General features: G+C 43.2%; 1 protein-coding gene across 2 annotated transcripts in view; it reads right to left on the bottom strand.

Annotated features, from left to right (window-relative positions):
• Positions 1-458: 458 nt before the first annotated feature.
• Positions 459-17,631, bottom strand: part of SCN2B (sodium voltage-gated channel beta subunit 2) — a 136,525-nt gene continuing 119,352 nt past the window's right edge. Inside the window, exons 3-5 of one of the 2 annotated variants that reach the window (XM_085647418.1) lie at positions 15,950-16,157; positions 9,348-9,543; positions 459-5,840 (exon numbers count right to left, since the gene is read on the bottom strand). In XM_085647418.1, coding sequence (XP_085503544.1) covers positions 5,831-5,840; positions 9,348-9,543; positions 15,950-16,157 — 414 coding nt within the window. In that variant the 3' untranslated portion in view covers positions 459-5,830. Of the gene's footprint in view, positions 5,841-9,343; positions 9,544-15,949; positions 16,158-17,631 lie in introns of those variants that run through there. The other variant, XM_085647417.1, reaches the window with a different exon arrangement.

Here is a 17,631-nt window from a genome sequence, read left to right as displayed (position 1 = left end):
CCCTGTGGCACTGCCCCCCTGTGTGCGCCCTGCTACAGGCCCCTGAACTGACCCCTGGGGGCAGAAGAGGGGCGGTGACCCGGAAGGAGACCTTGGGATGGAGAACTTGAAGGAGGTGAGTGACACCGTGGGGCGTCACTAAATGATGGGGGGGGAAGGTGAGGGTGCAGGGGGGGGTCAGGTGATGCGGTGTGCTTGATTTCAGTCCTGGCTTCTTCCAACTAGTCGGTGCACCATTCCATTCCACCGTTTAAGCTCACATGTGTCATTTCCTACAGCGCCCACCAGGTGCAAATTAGAATTGTCCGTGCCCAGACTGGGCAGATGCCCCCAACCCCTCCCCCCCTCCCCCAACACCCCATGTCTAGGGTGTATTACATGACGTTGTACATCACAAATATAACTACATAGTATTGTACATTGAAATCATAGTATATTACATGGTCGCGTGCTGCAAGTTTAGTGCACTACATTGTATATTCTTTAGCAAATACAGTTTAGAACATTATGCCGTATGTGTATTTCCAAGTACATTACAATACATTGTGCTGTCCGTTGCAAAATACATCACCTCAAGTTGTTCATTTGTTGATGTAGTGTGCCACAGAATATTTTGTGCAAAGTAGATTATAGGGGGCCGTTCATGACGCGTTTGGTATATTAGTGTGTATTATATTAGATTAAACATGTATTTAACCGTGTAGTACCTTCCATTTATAGTGCATTAGTATTGTGCTGCATTGTGTATTATGTTGTAAATGTAGAACATTTCTCGTATTGTGCATTATAGATTGTGTGGTATATTATACTTACACTGTGTTGCTTAATACCCTTCACTGTGTAATTATAGTACACACTTCCAAGAACAAACAACTAACAAACAGCTATTGACATTGTAAATAACAATGCCGTTTCTTTAAATGTTTTAAAAACAAAAACATAAACAAAAATAATGTCATGAGCAATGCCAATAGCTCTAACTTTAACAATGCAGAGACCGTTGCATTGTAAATGCTTGTTTGTAGATAGTTGCATGCAGTATTTTAAATGGGTAGGTACTCTCAGGGACTCTGGAAAGTGAGTAGCAGCACGTATGTATGTCCATTGGAAGCACTGGTTGTACGTAAAGAGTGTGCAGAAAGTAGCTCTTGGCATAGAATGGGGTGGGGCCTGCCAAAGCTGTACAGCGCTGAGTGGGAGGTGGCTAACCCTGAAGGCTGAACAGTGAGGGGTGGCAGTGCTTAATGTGAGCAGGTGGTTTCTGTGGTCGGCATCAGCACTTGATTGATAGCCACGGGGCTTGTAACAGTCTGCCACATGGTGGCGCTGTTCTGTCCAATTTAGAGATGAGCACAACAACAGTTGTTTATTAATTCAATATACATTAGAAAATGACTATTGAATGCCACCCAAGCCGTCCTTATGTACCGGTGGTATGTAGTACTGCTGAGCATTGGCACGGAGGGGCAGAACTGGTGAGGTGGGTGTCTACAACACTACGATGCAAACAGGGGTGGTGGTGAGTTTCTAATTTATTGGTTGGAACTGAAGGGATTGGGCCAAACGCTGGTAGGACACAGCCGAGGGTGGTTGTGGGGCACACTTTGGAGGTAGAGCTGGTGAAGACATTCTGTTGCCACTGCTTAATAGTAAGAAGGCCTCACTTGCGATAGGGCCGGAGCACTGAATGTCACGTGTCACTCAGCTGCAAATGTGTCCAAACCTTGCACCCAGTTTTCCCTCTCAGAGGCCGATTTCGATAAAAAGGCAGTAGTAAAGTTCACCACAGACTCTGAGTGGGTGCTGTCTCAGAAAAAGAGTTCTTGAGCGATGGTGTCCTACAGGCAATTAATGTGCAACCAAATCCTCTTGTACCTATTCGACTCAGCGTTTCCTGCCCAAACCTCCTTTGGCAAATAAGGCAGCAGCTCGTGGACTGTAATTTTTATACATAAAAGCATTAAAATACCTAGGACATTCATAAAACAGCTAAACGGCTCCTAAATGGGAAATACCGTAGGATACAAAATGGCAGTAGTAGCCCTGAGCATGTGTGCCCGCCCGAAACCCCATCTTTATATAAAAAGTATTGTTTCTTGACAATATGAGAGGACATACTAAGTGTGATTTCGTCCCTGAATTGCCATTGCCCATGATCTGGAAACTGGAATCCCTCTTTCCTGTTTCCTGCACATGCAGACCCTCCTAACACGGAGCCCTCAGTAATGAGAGGTCTCGGGCTGTCATTTGTTTATTTATGCTTTCCCTACCCTTTGTGCAGCACAAATTGACACATTATCCTCCTCAAAATAAAAGCCTTTTTAGTGCTCGCCTAGGCTGCGGTTGCGCTGTCTCTTCGAGACATGCTGAATTGAGGTATGGACTTGAAGCTCCACCCACTCTCCGCCCATATTTTTCATTGGCTTGTGTCATTGTTCTTTGTAAATGTTGGCTTCTGATTTGTTAATAAGCTTATTAGCCCCTCCTTAGTACCTCCCTGTCTTCTGTTGTTACCTCCCATGAGGACTGGCCCTTTAACATGTGTCTTTACTGAGGAGCTTTCATTAGGAGTTCCGAGAAATATTTACCTAATTAATGTACACAGCATGCATTGGACGCTTGCTACAGTAATGGCGGCTGCTTCTTCGCATTTGCATTTCTTTTAAACACGCTCCCTGCATGTAAATCTGGTTGGACGCTTCCTCCTTTGTTACCCCCTCCCTCCCCAATCTATGGCCTTCATGTGCCTTTGTTCTTTTTTTTTAATCGGAGCGTCATGCTATAAATTTTAAATACACTCCATTCCCCCCACCCACACTGCACAAACAAACAAACATTTCCCAACAGTACACCTTAGATCACCAGGGGCAAAAAACGTTTTCCAGTTGTTCCAAACTCAGGTCAACCAGTCTCTAAGAGCTTACATGTTGCCATGGTTGCGTACACGCATATCCTGTTTACATACAGCGTATGCGCATTCCTTGTTTTTGTTGTTGTTTTCACGAGCCCCATGCTGCACTTTCACGTTAAGAGGCCACGCCCCTTTCTTTGGATGAGCCATGTCAAAAGAAAGGTCTGCAGCCGTTATTAAAGTGAAACTGGGGCATGGGAAGCTATTACAAAAAAAGCATTTGTTTATCAACTTGACAACCAAATGCTTTTTTTGGTAAAAGAGCCACATACCACTCGTTCACTTTAATGGCGGCCATGCCCCTTACTTTAGACGCGGCTTGTCTAAAGGGCAGCTGCTACTATTAACGTGAAAGCGCGGGATGGGGTGCTTGTAAACCCCCCAAAAATTGCAATTCAATAGGTCTCGCATTTGCGAGAATTTAAGCTATTGTCATTTACAATGTCAATGGCTCAAACTCTCGTAAATGCGAGACCTATTGCATTGAAAATATTTTTTACATCTTTTGAAGTGTCTGTGAGCTGGCACGTGCATTTGATCTAGGCTCAGACCAATGATGCATTGTTTCTAGGGATGTCAGAGCATGCTGAACTGACACAAGAAGGATTTTCGCCTCTTAAGCCTCTATCCCTAGGCCCGAGACAAGGACGCGACCACTGTGTCCGTGCCCCGAGTACTACCCCATAATAAAGATCTCAGTGCCTGCCTCTGGGCCAGGCCCCCAATCTCTGTATTTTGGACTACCTCTCTGAAGATGAGCCCAACAACGAGACCCAGCCCTTGCTCCTGAATAATAGGCCCGATCTCTGGACAAGACCCATAGGCTACACCGCTAGGCCCGACACTTAAGCCTGAGTTCCGCAATCAAGACAACTCCTTCGCTCAATACCTAAAGCTTACCCCTGAGCTGAGCCTGACCCCACTTTCAGCTCCAAAGTCACAGCACAACTTCTTTCAGCACAACTTCTTTCCCGACCTCTAAACCTGACCTCTGTACACACCTCCTGGGCTTCACCCTAGGGCCTGAACTATGTGTTGGTTCAGTCTCTGATCCTGCCCCCTGTCCTAACCCTTCAACCTGGCTGCCATTGGACACAAATCTGAACCTTCCATTCGGCTCCTCTGTAGAGGGATTATGAAAAAGTATAAAACGTCCATTTTTAAAAAACAAAAATATGCATACAAAATAGAAAACAGTTGTGGTGATCCAACAAAGAGCCTTGTTTGAAGGTCAAGGACAGACAGCAGGTTTCACCTCAATACTAATGGGGGGACGCAAACTGTCCTTTACTTTAAAAACTCCAGTGAACCGAGGGAATGATTTGGTTTCTTTAGGTCAGGCTGAAACTTTTGCTATGTATCATGAAATTCTATTCTATCAAAGTGAAGCACATGTCAGCTTCAAAGGTCACATCAGCTCACCCTAAGAGTGTGGCACAGATGGCAATTTCAACACATACAAATGATCAGAAACAAAAAGGAATGGAAAAAAGTGCAAGAAATGCAAACTCGCTCTCCATCTAGTTTGGGTCTTCGAGAGTAAGCATGAAGGATTCTAGGTACGATGGCATGAAGTACACGATGGGTTCTACCTCTGAAAAACTGCTTGCTTTTTCGAGCATTCACATTAATGCCCAATGTCTCCTATTTTGAGAAGCTCAATGGATGTGCTTAGAGTCAAGGCCATTGATGCACTATATAAAAGCATTAAAAATATTCTCCGCTGGGCCTGTGATGTTTACCAGCAGTCCCCCGCTAGGACCATGGTTTACGAAGACTTGAGTCCGAGCTCCCCAACTCCCACCAGTGGAAGACTCAACTGGGCAAGAGATTTGCACAAATCAGATTTTGGGAGAAAACAGCAAGGGTCAATGGATTCTACACTGGCTTCCTAGAGATCAGGCAATGATGCTCTGGTTCCCTAAAGGTAGACAACCATTACTGGCTTCCTAGAGGATGGAAAATCTTGCGCTCAATTCCTAGAAGTCAGGCAATGCTCTAGAGGTTGACAAGCCTGCTAGAGCACATACAGTTGTAGTCTCTTTCCCTAGTGGTCTTTAAAACTGAAATTGACTATATAGAGGTCAGATTATTGATGGATAATTAATCCAGGATTGGCTCCTAGAGAAAAGACACAAATGCAACACTCCAGAGCTGATACACTCTTAGGTTGCCTCAAAAGAGATCAGGCACCTAACATGGCTTTCTAGAGGTCAGGCAATCCTGGGCTCCTTCCCAGAAGGCAAGCGAGGCAGGATCAGCTCTTTAAATGTCAGACAATGCTGCAATTGATGGCTAGAGATCACACAATCCATCATACTACCACCCAGGATGGGACAGCTTCTCATATCCTTCCATGGTGCTGTGGACGGATGTGCTCCAGAGAGTGCACGCACCCCAGCCAAGCTCCGCCACTGCTAGCAGCACAGACATCGCAGACATCTTCTCCCCTAGGCCACTGTCAGGCGAAGGCGTCGCCCTAACTGAAGAGGTGAGACCTGGAACTTGAGGGTGAATGGAAGGAGGTTGTATTGATCTCATTTGTACACAAATGCTCTGAAGGCATTGCTGAGACCCCTCACATAATATCCATTGGAGGCCCTTAGAAGGCACCATGTCAACAATGTACAGCGGTGTCCCGGTACCGGGATTTCATTACTAACCTCTAAACACTACATATGGAGCCCCCGCAAAGACTGCAAGGACCAAGGCATGTGAAAAATCGTGCATACTAAATAAAATGTACAAATGAAACTATATCCTGTGGGATGAAGAAGACACAATGACATCATGACGGCAGCACCAGCTGACAAGCGAACAGTCCGTCCTCCAAATAAGCGGCAGAAATTCTCTGTTTCTGCACACATCCATTAGGTCTTGACGTACGACACCTCCTCGCTTCTTGAATTCTTGCTTTGACTATTGTCGCCTGGAGAAGGGTCAAAGAGAAAGAGATCAAAAGGCAGTAGCAAACAAATTCAGTGAAAAAGGAGTACAGGTTATTGGATGGCCTGTAGTGTATTGGGAACAGAAGGCTTGGCAGACTTTATGGGCACAAGACATTGGGCAAAATGCAGCGAGAGACAAGCATGGACAGAGTGTAGAGATAGAGGGCACTGAACGTGTAGGGAGAGAGATGATTAACCACATTCACTCAACATCTTAAGGGCTGCGGTGCAGACATCAACCATGTGAAGACACCCATCATTTGCTGGCAAACCCACAACCACAAGTACATTGTCTGAATCCACAGTGACATGGGTATGTCTACATTGGGTGTCTTCGTGGGGTGAGAGCGTTTCTTTTAACAGCATCCCAGTTGAGTGGATGTGGTGCATATGGAGTGTTGGATTCTTCCTCTGGTTGCAATTTATGAAGGCTCGGGGGATACAGAGGCCTAGGTGCTAGTTTGAACTTACTGGCAAAAACCATGTGGGCTTGACGCAGGTCTTGGGGGGCCTCTGGCCTGCATATATATACCAGTGGGGTTACAGGCCTTATGCTTAAGGCTCCCTGTTTCAGTTTTTACTGTTTTTTACAGATGCATGCATACAGAAAACATTAATTTTCTTGTTTATATTTATTTTAAAATGTGGATAAAAACGGACATTGGGTTGCTTTTTGAGTAATTCTAAATAATGTCTGCCATGACTGCCAGGCCAATAGATGCGTGGATTGATAGATAAGGGGGATAAAAAAAAGGAATTTCATTAGAGGCTTTAACAGCAGTAGATATGCACAAGGTTGATACTGAAATTAGTATATTTTCATGTAAGTGCACTGATTTATCTTCTGCGAGTGTTCACAGCACTGAAACCTGGCAGACATTCAAGCACGAGTGCATATTTATAGCTTAAATATGGAAATATACTTATTTCAGCTAAATTGTTCCACACAATCCCAAAATAAACATGGATAAATACAGATAAAATGAGCAAAAAATAAATATGGATAAATACAGACGGAAGTGGCAAAAACAAAATACCATAAAACCAGGAGCCCTACTTATGATCCTCTGCCTAACCTTTGTCAGCTGTGGTGGTTCACTCCTTCATATGGGGTGGTTGTGAATCCCATGCTGCACTAAATGGCTACAGACGCTTTAGAAACCTGGTGAGGGATTGTGCTGCTAGGCATGGTATGGAGAATGAGGACTGCTGTGCTGGAGAAGTTATCCTATATCTGAGTTTAATATGAGGAGGTAGTTGCTGAATCGGTGACCTGGAGAGTCCTTTGAATGGGGGAATGAACTGTGCTTTCTATCTCTTCAGAGGTTCCCTTGTCTCTGCTGCTGTTGTTGTTGTTCATGGTCCACATTCAGAGGTTGGCTGAGGGTGTAAACTAACATGAATTGGCTGATCACCCGACAAGCCAACGTTGTGATTCTCCCACACCATTGAGAGGTGGAGGAACTTCAAGGTGTCAGTCAGAGGAGTCCAACTGCTTCTGCCTGTGGAAAACACTGACCTGCGGTCATCCACCACTTGGTGATTGTCACTAGATTTTTCTGCCTGGACCGCCCAAACAAATTGAGGGTAAATGTTTCTTTAAAATAGTTTTTCTTCAAAATCACATACAGTCGTTTTGTGCTTGGGGAGTTGTTCTGTGCATGGAAGAAGCATAGAGAATTATTCTGTACAGGGGAGATGTATTGAGATGGGTTATGTGTTCCCCACATTAAATAGCTGTAGACAGGGGTTCTGTGCATGACAGAGCTGTAGACAGGGGTTCTCTGAAAGATACAGCTGCAGAGAGGCATTCTATGTGGTTGTATGTGATTTCATAGAAAAACGATTTAATGGAATACCATTATTTAGAAACCATTCCATCTAATGGTTTATTTAAAATGTTCAGGATGAATGGAATTTAACACTTCATAGAAACAAATTTGTAGAAAGTATTTTGTTTTCAAAATTGGCTTCTGCATACCTATGTTTTCAGGTGTAAATGAAATGGTTGCATGTCTTACTTTCAGAAACATTTCAAGGTATTTATTTCAATACTTTATATTAAGGGACATTATTTCAGATTTATATATTTTATATTGTCAAACAACTACTTTAGATGCTTTAAATTGCTCTAGGCTCTAACCACCACAACAACCATCCATCTCTGCCCCCTAAAATGTGTCCCCAAGTAAAAATTTCACCCATCGCTTAGCCCACCACTTCACCTATCCCTGACTCCTTAAAGCCCTTTCCACTCAAAACGCTACCCATCTCTTAATCTAAAACTCTCTCACTGCTATGAAAATCCACCCATTCCTGAACCCTAAAAAACCCTTTCTACACCTAAACCCCACCTATCCCTGATCCTGAAAATCCCTCACCACCCCTAAATTCCACTCCTCCCTGAACCGTAAAAAACCCTCATCACCCCTGCAAACCACCCTTTCATGACCCTAAAAACCCTTTAAACGTATAAACTTCACCCATACCTGAACCCTTAAAACCCCCACCACCCTAAACTTCATCCATTCCCCAACACTAAATAACGTTCATCACCCCAAAAAACTACCCATCACTGAACTTTAAAAATACCAGCCCTAAATTCCACCCATCTATAAAACATAAAAAAACCACCCACACACGCCATCCATCCCTGAACCCTACAAACCACTCACCACATCTAAACTCTACTCATCTGTGAACCCTAAAAACCCCTTACCACCCTACATTCCACCCATGCTTGGTCCCTTAAAAATACTTACCAGCCCTAAACTCCACACAACCGGAAAACTTAAAAAAACAACACCCACACACGCCATCCATCCCTGAACCCTAAAAAACACTCACCACCCTTTCTCTCCACTCATACTCATCTGTGAACCCTAAAACACCCTTACCACCAATAAACTCCACCAATCTCTCAACCCAAAAACCCCTCACTACCCCTAATATTCACCCAAGGATGTGATTTTAGGATGTTTCCTTACAATTATTTTTCCTTTAAAATTTTTTATTAAAATTTCAATTTATTTGTATTTCCCTAAAATTTCCTTTCCTTAAAATTGGCTTTCCGTGATTTGGTTTCCTTCAATGTGATTTCTCATTTTTCCATTAATTAACATACATCAGTTCTGCTCAGGGGATAGGTGTGGACAGGCATTCTGTGCAGGGAAGACGTTTTGAGAGGTGTTCTGGGCCAGGCTGAGTGTCCCTGTTCTAGGCAGGAAAGATGTGTTCTAAGCTATGAATATGTGTTTCATGCTGGGATATGGAGAGGGCAACGTGTACAGGCCAGGAGGAAGCTGTAGACAGTTATACTGTCCAGGGGAGGTTTGTTCTGGGCACGTGTGGTTTGTTCTGGATAGGGGAGGAATTTTTATCTCTCCAGAGGTGATGTGTTCTGGGAAAGGAGGAGGTGTGAGGAGGTGCCCTGTCTTGAGAAGATATGTTCTGTGTAGGGTTGCTGTGTTCTGAACAGAGGGTCTTACTTAGAGCATTCTTCGGGGTTCCCTTCTCCGTCTGTCTTTCCCTCCTCATCTGTTTTAGGGTCCTCCGTGTTGAGTTTCTGCTGCTGTTTCCGCCGGACACATTTCACGATGACAAGAATGAGGATCACCACAGCCAGGGAGCCGCCCACTGAGGCACCCACAATCACCGCCACCGTTGAGTCCCGTTCTGGGGGTACTACAGAAAGACAGGCATGGGTTAGGCACACTTTACCTCATATGAGGAGGCAAGGCAGTGGAGGCGCAAATGACAAGAGTACAGAGGCGCTGCAAGGGGAGAAGGGGACGACCTCAGGGATATTGACCGATTCACAGATTGGTTGATTTGACTATTTCTAGGGCGCACGCTACCTGTAAATGTGTCCTGGCACTAAGAGCAGCAGCATCCCACCACTGTCCTGACGCTCTGTGCGGGACAAGGGGCTGAAAAATAAAAGTGTAATAAATTATCATTTTATTTTTCATCTTTGGGGTTTTAGGGGGATATTAAGCGGGGCAATGCTCCTCTGCTCCAATGGAGGAGCCGCCGGAGATACTACAGAAAGAAGTGCTAAAAGAATGACTAAAGGGCAAAACAACTTGGCTTTTGTTACTTGTTGGCCATTAAAATCTGGTACATCCGGTAACTCCTGTTGATATATATATTTTAGTGGCGGGCACTATGTCCGATTAACCTTTGGATTTTGATGTGCTTTCCAATAAATATGCACCTTGCACTTCAATTTGATGTGTTCTTGATCCATTCCTAAACGTATGTTCTTTAAGAGGTCCTCGCCAGCAGATCCCCGCTCATTCTTGTTTTGCGGGGCTGGAACAGTTTTGTGATTATATATATATATATATATATATATATATTCACTAAAAAAACCATAGGTTTCACACACGTTATAGTTAGGAATTAGCATTTAAAAAACCTTGCAAATTCACTGAAAAAACCATAGGTTTCACACATGTTATAGTTAGCTGGACATTTCACTCGTGAAAAACCATTGAAATTCCCCCGTTATAGTTAGTGCAGGCAACTATAACTCACGCGACCGCTATCCTCTGCTGATGACATATGTGTCTTTATGAAAAAAAAATATTTGTAATATATGTATAGCTAAAATTTAATGGAAGAAGACATGGGCAAATAAGTGTCTAAATACAGTATTAGCATCAGCAGAGGATTGCGGTCGCGTGAGTTATAGTTGCCTGCACTAACTATAACGGGGGAATTTCAATGGTTTTTCACGAGTGAAATGTCCAGCTAACTATAACATGTGTGAAACCTATGGTTTTTTCAGTGAATATATTCAATGAAAAAACCATAGGTTTCACACATGTTATAGTTAGCTGGACATTTTACTCATAAAAAACCAATGAAATTCCCCCGTTATAGTTAGTGCAGGCAACTATAACTCACGCGACCGCAATCCTCTGCTGATGCTAATACTGTATTTAGACACTTATTTGCCCATGCCTTCTTCCATTAAATTTTAGCTATACATATATTACAAATATTTTTTTTTCATAAAGACACATATGTTATCAGCAGAGGATTGCGGTCGCGTGAGTTATAGTTGCCTGCACTAACTATAACGGGGGAATTTCATTGGTTTTTTATGAGTAAAATGTCCAGCTAACTATAACATGTGTGAAACCTATCGTTTTTTCATTGAATTTGCAAGGTTTTTTAAATGCTAATTCCTAACTATAACGTGTGTGAAACCTATGGTTTTTTCAGTGAATTTGTATGGTTTTTTAAATGCTAAGTTACTTTACGCCGTTCGTGGCGTGCGCGCCCACTTAACGCAGTTCGTTCCGTGCGCGCACAGGGAGCACGCGGTGCGCTTCGCGCACCGCACGCCCACTTTACGCAGTTAGTGCCGTGCACGCACGGTGGGCACGCGGTGCGCTACGCGCACCGCGTGCCCACGTTACGCTGGATGGGCCATGTACGCACGATGCGCTTCGCGCACCGTCCGCACACGGAGGACATATTATGCGCTTCGTTGTGAAATGTTAAATATTAACTGTTTATTTTAACTATTAAGCCATGCACAAATGGTGCACCACAGGCACCATTTGCACACGGGGTGGGGGAAAATGTGGATTTTTTTTTTTTTATAATTAATTTTTACCGTACGCGTACGGTAAGCGTAATCGCCGTTTTTTGGAAAAAATTTAAAATTGAATTTTTTGCCTTGGGGGTTCTTTTGGGACACCTTAATCAAGGCTAGGTGGTTAGGAGCTGTCTAACCAGCCCCTTTAAATGTTTTCCACCTTTGTTTTTCCTCCCCCCCTCAGAGTGCGAGAGAGAAAATGGCGGCCGCCGCTTCCTGGTTTCGACCGATTCGAATGTTTACTAAGATCTAACAGCCAATCAGAATCGTGCTCGCGCACGGCACCGTACGCGTACGGTAAGCTTACCGTAAGCGCACGGTAAGCGCACCGTAAGCTGCCACAGATATATATATTGATTTAAATGCTATTTTCTCAGGAACTACTGAACAGATTTACACCAGACCTACAAAAGGCACTTCCTTGACCTGTAGACTACCTCTCTGCCAAATTTCAAGTAACTCTGTTCAGCCGTTCGGGCTGTAGCTGTGTCTAAAGGTCCTATGGAAAAATGCATGGGAAAAACGCGTTTTGGGACCCCCCTTTTTTCTCAGCCCCCGCTTGACGAATCCCCCCGAGACTTTCAGGGTAGGAGTGGAGCGTAGCGCCCCATTACGTTTGAAAATTTCGCGAGGATTCGTCGACCGGCGCCAAAGTTATTCCAAATAGAATGTTGCGGTTTTCCTATGGAAACAGGGTCCTAACTATAACTACCTACTGGCGACCGCCAGTAGGTAATATATATATATATACATATATATATATATATATATATATATATATATATATATATATATATATATATATATATATATATATATATTATTTCGTAGTTCGTAGATTTGCAATATATATTGGCAAATGTATTCTTAAAATGTATAAACTATGTTGAAATGTATTTGTACAAATAATAGTATGTCTTCCATGACTGTCAATGGATATGCTGCACTTGCACTTTAAAAATGAGTAAACTCTTGACGTATGATCAGGTGATCAAGGCTGCTTGGACGGCCAAAACGCGTCTTCACATAGAGAAAATAAAATAATGCTCAATACAGTCGGTCTACGCTGGTGATTTCCGCGCGTAAGCGGGTGAATATCGCAAGTTGCTGAGATACATATATATATATATATATTATCTACTGGCAGTCGCCAGTAGATAGTTATAGTTAGGACCGTGTTTCCATAGGTAATCCGCAACATTCTATTTTGAATAACTTTGGCGCCGATTGACGAATCCTCGCGAAATTTTCAAAATAGGTGGGGCGCTCCGCTCCTTCCCTGAAAGTCTCGGGGGGATTCGTCAAGCGGGGGCTGAGAAAAAGGGGGGGTCCCAAAACGCGTTTTCCCCATGCATTTTTCCATAGGACCTTTAGTCCAAGCTGCAGCCCGAACGGATGAACAGAATTACTTGAAATTTGGCAGAGAGGTAGTCCTCAGGTCAGGGATGTGCATTTTGCAGGTCTGGTGTAAATCTGTTCAGTATTTCCTGAGAAAATAGCATTTAAATCAATATATATATCTATAGGCGCGCTCCGAGCGCGTACCGTAAGCTTACCGTACGCGCACGCTGCCGTGCGCGAGCGCGATTCTGATTGGTTGTTAGATCTTAGTAAACATTCGAATCGGTCGAAACCAGGAAGTGTCGGCTGCCATTTTGTCTCTCGCAGTCTGAGGGGGTGAAAAACAAAGGTGGATAACGTGAAAAGGGGGCAGGCTGGACAGTTCCTGACCCCCTAGCCTTGGTCAGGGGGTCCCAGAAGGACCCCCAAGGGCAAAAATGTATTTAAATTTTTTTACGAAAAATCGCGTAGTGCGCGTAGCGTACGCGCACGGTAGAAACGGAAAAATTCCGCGAACTTCGTAACGTGGGCGCACGGTGCGCAAAGCGCACCGCGCGCGCACGGTACGCGCACGGTGAAAAAACTTTAAAAAAATAAATAAATACATAAATTAGCATTTAAAAAACCGTACAAATTCACTGAAAAAACCATAGGTTTCACACACGTTATAGTTAGGAATTAGCATTTAAAAAACCTTGCAAATTCCCTTAAAAAACCATAGGTTTCACACATGTTATAGTTAGCTGGGCATTTCACTCGTGAAAAACCAATGAAATTCCCCCGTTATAGTTAGGTCAGATAACTATAACTCGCGCGACCGCCACTCTATCACAAGGATGATGTCATCGGTGATGTCATGAGTAATGCCACTGACCATGTCATGAGTGATGTAATATGTGACGTCATGAGCACTGGATTGCGGGCGTGCGAGTTATAGTTATCTGACCTAACTATAACGGGGGAATTTCATTGGTTTTTCACGAGTGAAATGCCCAGCTAACTATAACATGTGTGAAACCTATGGTTTTTTAAGTGAATATATATATATAAATATATACACATACATACATATATATATATATACACACATACATACTACCTGCCTTGCCTGTCTGAATTCTTGTACATAATACTTTGTATAAATCACCTTTATTATATTTTGGCACACCGTTTTCTTGTTTTTTGCACACATGACCGAAATGTAATAATCTAAATGAAATCGAAATGTACTAGGATGATTAGTAGCAACACAATTGATCATGCAATCTATTATGATCAATTAAAAAGAATGTATCTAAAAGTTACATACTATACGTTTAACAAACAAAATACCATTGTGCAATACAAGGCAATTGCTAAGCTACATGAGACACATCTTATTTTATTTTATATTATTTAAAATTGTAAAAATGTAAAATAACAAAACAGATTAAATGATTGCACTTTATTTTTACAATTGTGAAAAAGCAATTTTGCACTTTTTTCTATGTCTATGCACAGTCCGTCATGTCAGACGGGTTTAAAAGACCACAGCTGTGTTACAAGGTCATGCAACCAAGACCCCGTGTGAGGTCGAAACGCGTCTTGATTCTCTGCCGAATAAACACATTTGAAGCATTCAAAACCGAAGTGTCTCCTTCCTTACCTTACTCTCTGGAAAGGATCTTCTATGATATAAATATATGTATCTTGTGATCAAGACCGTGGAAATGCTGTCGAAACGTGTCATGCTGGGTACTTGCTAACAATAGAATGGTTGCTTTTGAATTTTATTTCTGTAAATAAAGTACTGCAACTTCAAATCTACACGCTGTGGTCCGTAACTGCTATTCCCGTACTGGTGGATATTACATCTCGAAATTATGAGTATTGCCATAAAAATAGCATTCTCCGTAAAGATATCCACAGGTCAAACCTGCCGAAATTTATGGTGGGGGGATCATTTGAAAATACCGGGCATGTGGGATTTGGTGTGCTACGAACCTGATAAGTTCTGACTCATCTAAGTCTGATATTAATGGATTCGCTTGTGATAAATATCACATCAATTACCGGCCCACTCTCAATAAGGGCTCTAAATAAATTTTACGTTTTCAGTTGTTAACGAAAAAAAGGTAAACAATTGAATGGAACCTAGGCGGAGCATTCCAGGCTTTAGAAGTAAGAAAGCTAAAAGACCTTTCACCTAGCTTGGAAGGTCTGATGGCAGGAATGCATATATGATTAGCAGACATGGAACAGGAAGGTTCATTTTTAAGTAGTGGTTGTTAAACTGCATTTATCAGCAAAGGTGAGTTTGTAACTAAGCAGGATCGGACTGGGACAGAAAACAGGCCCTGGCACCAAAATAAAAGTGGTCCCCCTTAGTGAATTAGCTAAAAGAGGGAACCATGTTTGGAAGTTGGGGCAGTTTTGAACTTGTAAATAATAAGTGTTTTGCGGAGTACGGAAGACAGCATGCATTTGAGCTTGCTTCAGGCAATGTTTGTTTTAATATTTGAGAAATCAACAGTAAAAACTGGCTCAGCAAATCCTAAAATAGACCCCTAAACAGCCAAATCATCAGCTCACACACTGACCTGTCAGACCAGCCCATCGGACACAGTCTGATTTGCCCTATAGGCCCTATAGGCCTGTCAGAGCCTGTATCTAACAGAAAAATGGAGCTTGCTGGGGTTTATCTAGCAGGACATGGTTGCTTTACAGAGTTTGTCTTTGGCAGGGAGTGAGGATCACTGAGTTTGTCTCTCACAATGAATGCGACTGACTGAGCGGCATCGATTGGGAAAGAGAGAATGATTCAGATGAATCTGACAGAAAGCGGGTTTGATGACCTTGCATCTGGGATGAAGTTTTGATCACTCAGTTTGTATATAACAGCAATGGCATTTCCTCCTGTATTTTCCATTGTCACACTAGGGGCTCCCACAAGCACAATGCTGCCGGTGCATCGGTCAGGATTCCCCATACTGGAAACGTAGCAACTCTCCCCTAAACTCTGCTCTTGGATGTCATGCTTAGCAACAGTTCTTAGACATTCTACATCTGTTCTACGGTGCCACCTCTCCATTCCTCACAATGCTATCAACCCTCTGCCCTGGACGGCTTGGACTTTAAGCGTATTGACTAGACACAAACCTTCTGTAACCACTCGAAGGAGAATCTTGCCAATGCCAGTTGTGCGGTCTGGTGGGTTTTTCACGTAGCAATTGTACATCCCTTCATCTTCCAGCTGCACGTTGCGAATGGTGAGGGACACGTCATTCTTCGCCGTATCCCCTGTGAACTCAATGTGCTTGAAGCGCTCCAGCTTCAGGTTAATGACCTTCAAGCGGAATGTGATGAACTGCGAAATTGGAAAGAAAGCATAGGAAAATGTCAATGGACACACACTGAAAGACTGATACAGACTTGGGCAAGGACACGTACACATACTAGGTCAAGCATTACAAACTGAGCAAAGATCCACAGATCTGAAACCGAGCTAAGGACAGATATACTGAGCCAAGTTCCACTGATATAACTCCCCGGCATCATCCAGAGACTCACAGACTGATCCGAGGACATACGCATTAACTGGTTCAGCTTTAGGGCCTGACTTTGACTTTGGTGGGTGGTCTGCACCCGTGATAGTAGCAGAAGTCTTTCTTGTTTCACCCCAGCTAGACGACTGCCTGCCATATTTTGAGATCTCCGGGACCCCAGGTGAGATTATTTAAGCTTCAGGGAGGAGCTGCCATCACAGCGGATCTTCGTGAAGTTTTGTGAGCTTCCGCAATGTTTCAGCCAGCAGCTCACCAGACTTTTTTGTTTTCCAAAAATAAACTCCCAAACTGGCGGCTTGTTTGTGAAAAAGGAAAAAGAAAAAGAGCCTGACACCCTAGGAGTTTTCTCATAGGGTGTCGCAGTCACTTTTCTGTTTGGGACCGCCAGTGTTTGTTGAGGACTAAATGGCCTATGGCAGATTGAGCTAAAACATACAGACATGGCGATTGAGCCAAAGACGCCCAGAATAAGAAGACACAGAGTGATACAAATGACACCAGGAACATAGAAACAATTGAACATGGAGGAAGAAAAAGAGAAGAAGAGATGTTGAGAGCAAGGGTGGTGGGCAGAAGGGGATAGAGAATGAAAAAAGTGGGTTGAAGATGGGGTGAGTACGACTAAGACCACGTCCCATTGCTGCCACCACTGCACAGTGCCATAAATAGAAAGATGGTAGAGGACAAATTAACCAGTGGTGAGAAAAGAGGGAGGAGGACAATAAAGAATAGTAGAGTAGGCATAAAACAACAATGTACAGAAATACAAAGGCCCAGACTTACTTACATTTTGCCCAGGGTTTGCATCACAAAAAGGATGCAAACTTGTGCAAAATGTTTTTTTTAAATGTACTTTCCAGCGCAAAACTTGCTTTGCCTTGCTCTGCATCAAGGGGCATTCCATTGGTGGTACATGGGCATTCCCATGCAACCACCCATGGTTTTGACGCAAAACCATTTCTACTAACAAGAGTAGACAAGGTTTTGCAGCACAAAATAATGCCTCTTTGAAGCAGGCGCAAAAAAGAGAAATGTTTTTATTTCTCTTAACTTTTCCCACTTTGCATCTGTGCTGCAATAAACAGCACACATTTAAAGTGGGAAAAGTTTTAAAGTTAGTATAAGCATGGTATTTTGTACTAAAAATATACCCTTCCAGTACAATACCAATGCCAGACATGATGCAGACAATTGGCTAGGGAGAGAGAGCAATCTAGTGCCATATTTAGTAGAGTTGGTGCTTTCTTGCTCTCTCCTTCTCACGCAACGCAGCAC

Source organism: Triturus cristatus, chromosome 3_2, assembly GCF_964204655.1.
Source record: "Triturus cristatus chromosome 3_2, aTriCri1.1, whole genome shotgun sequence".
Lineage (NCBI taxonomy): Eukaryota > Metazoa > Chordata > Amphibia > Caudata > Salamandridae > Triturus > Triturus cristatus.
The sequence above is the reverse complement of the archived record's forward strand: the minus strand, read 5'-3'. Positions and strand labels throughout refer to the sequence as shown.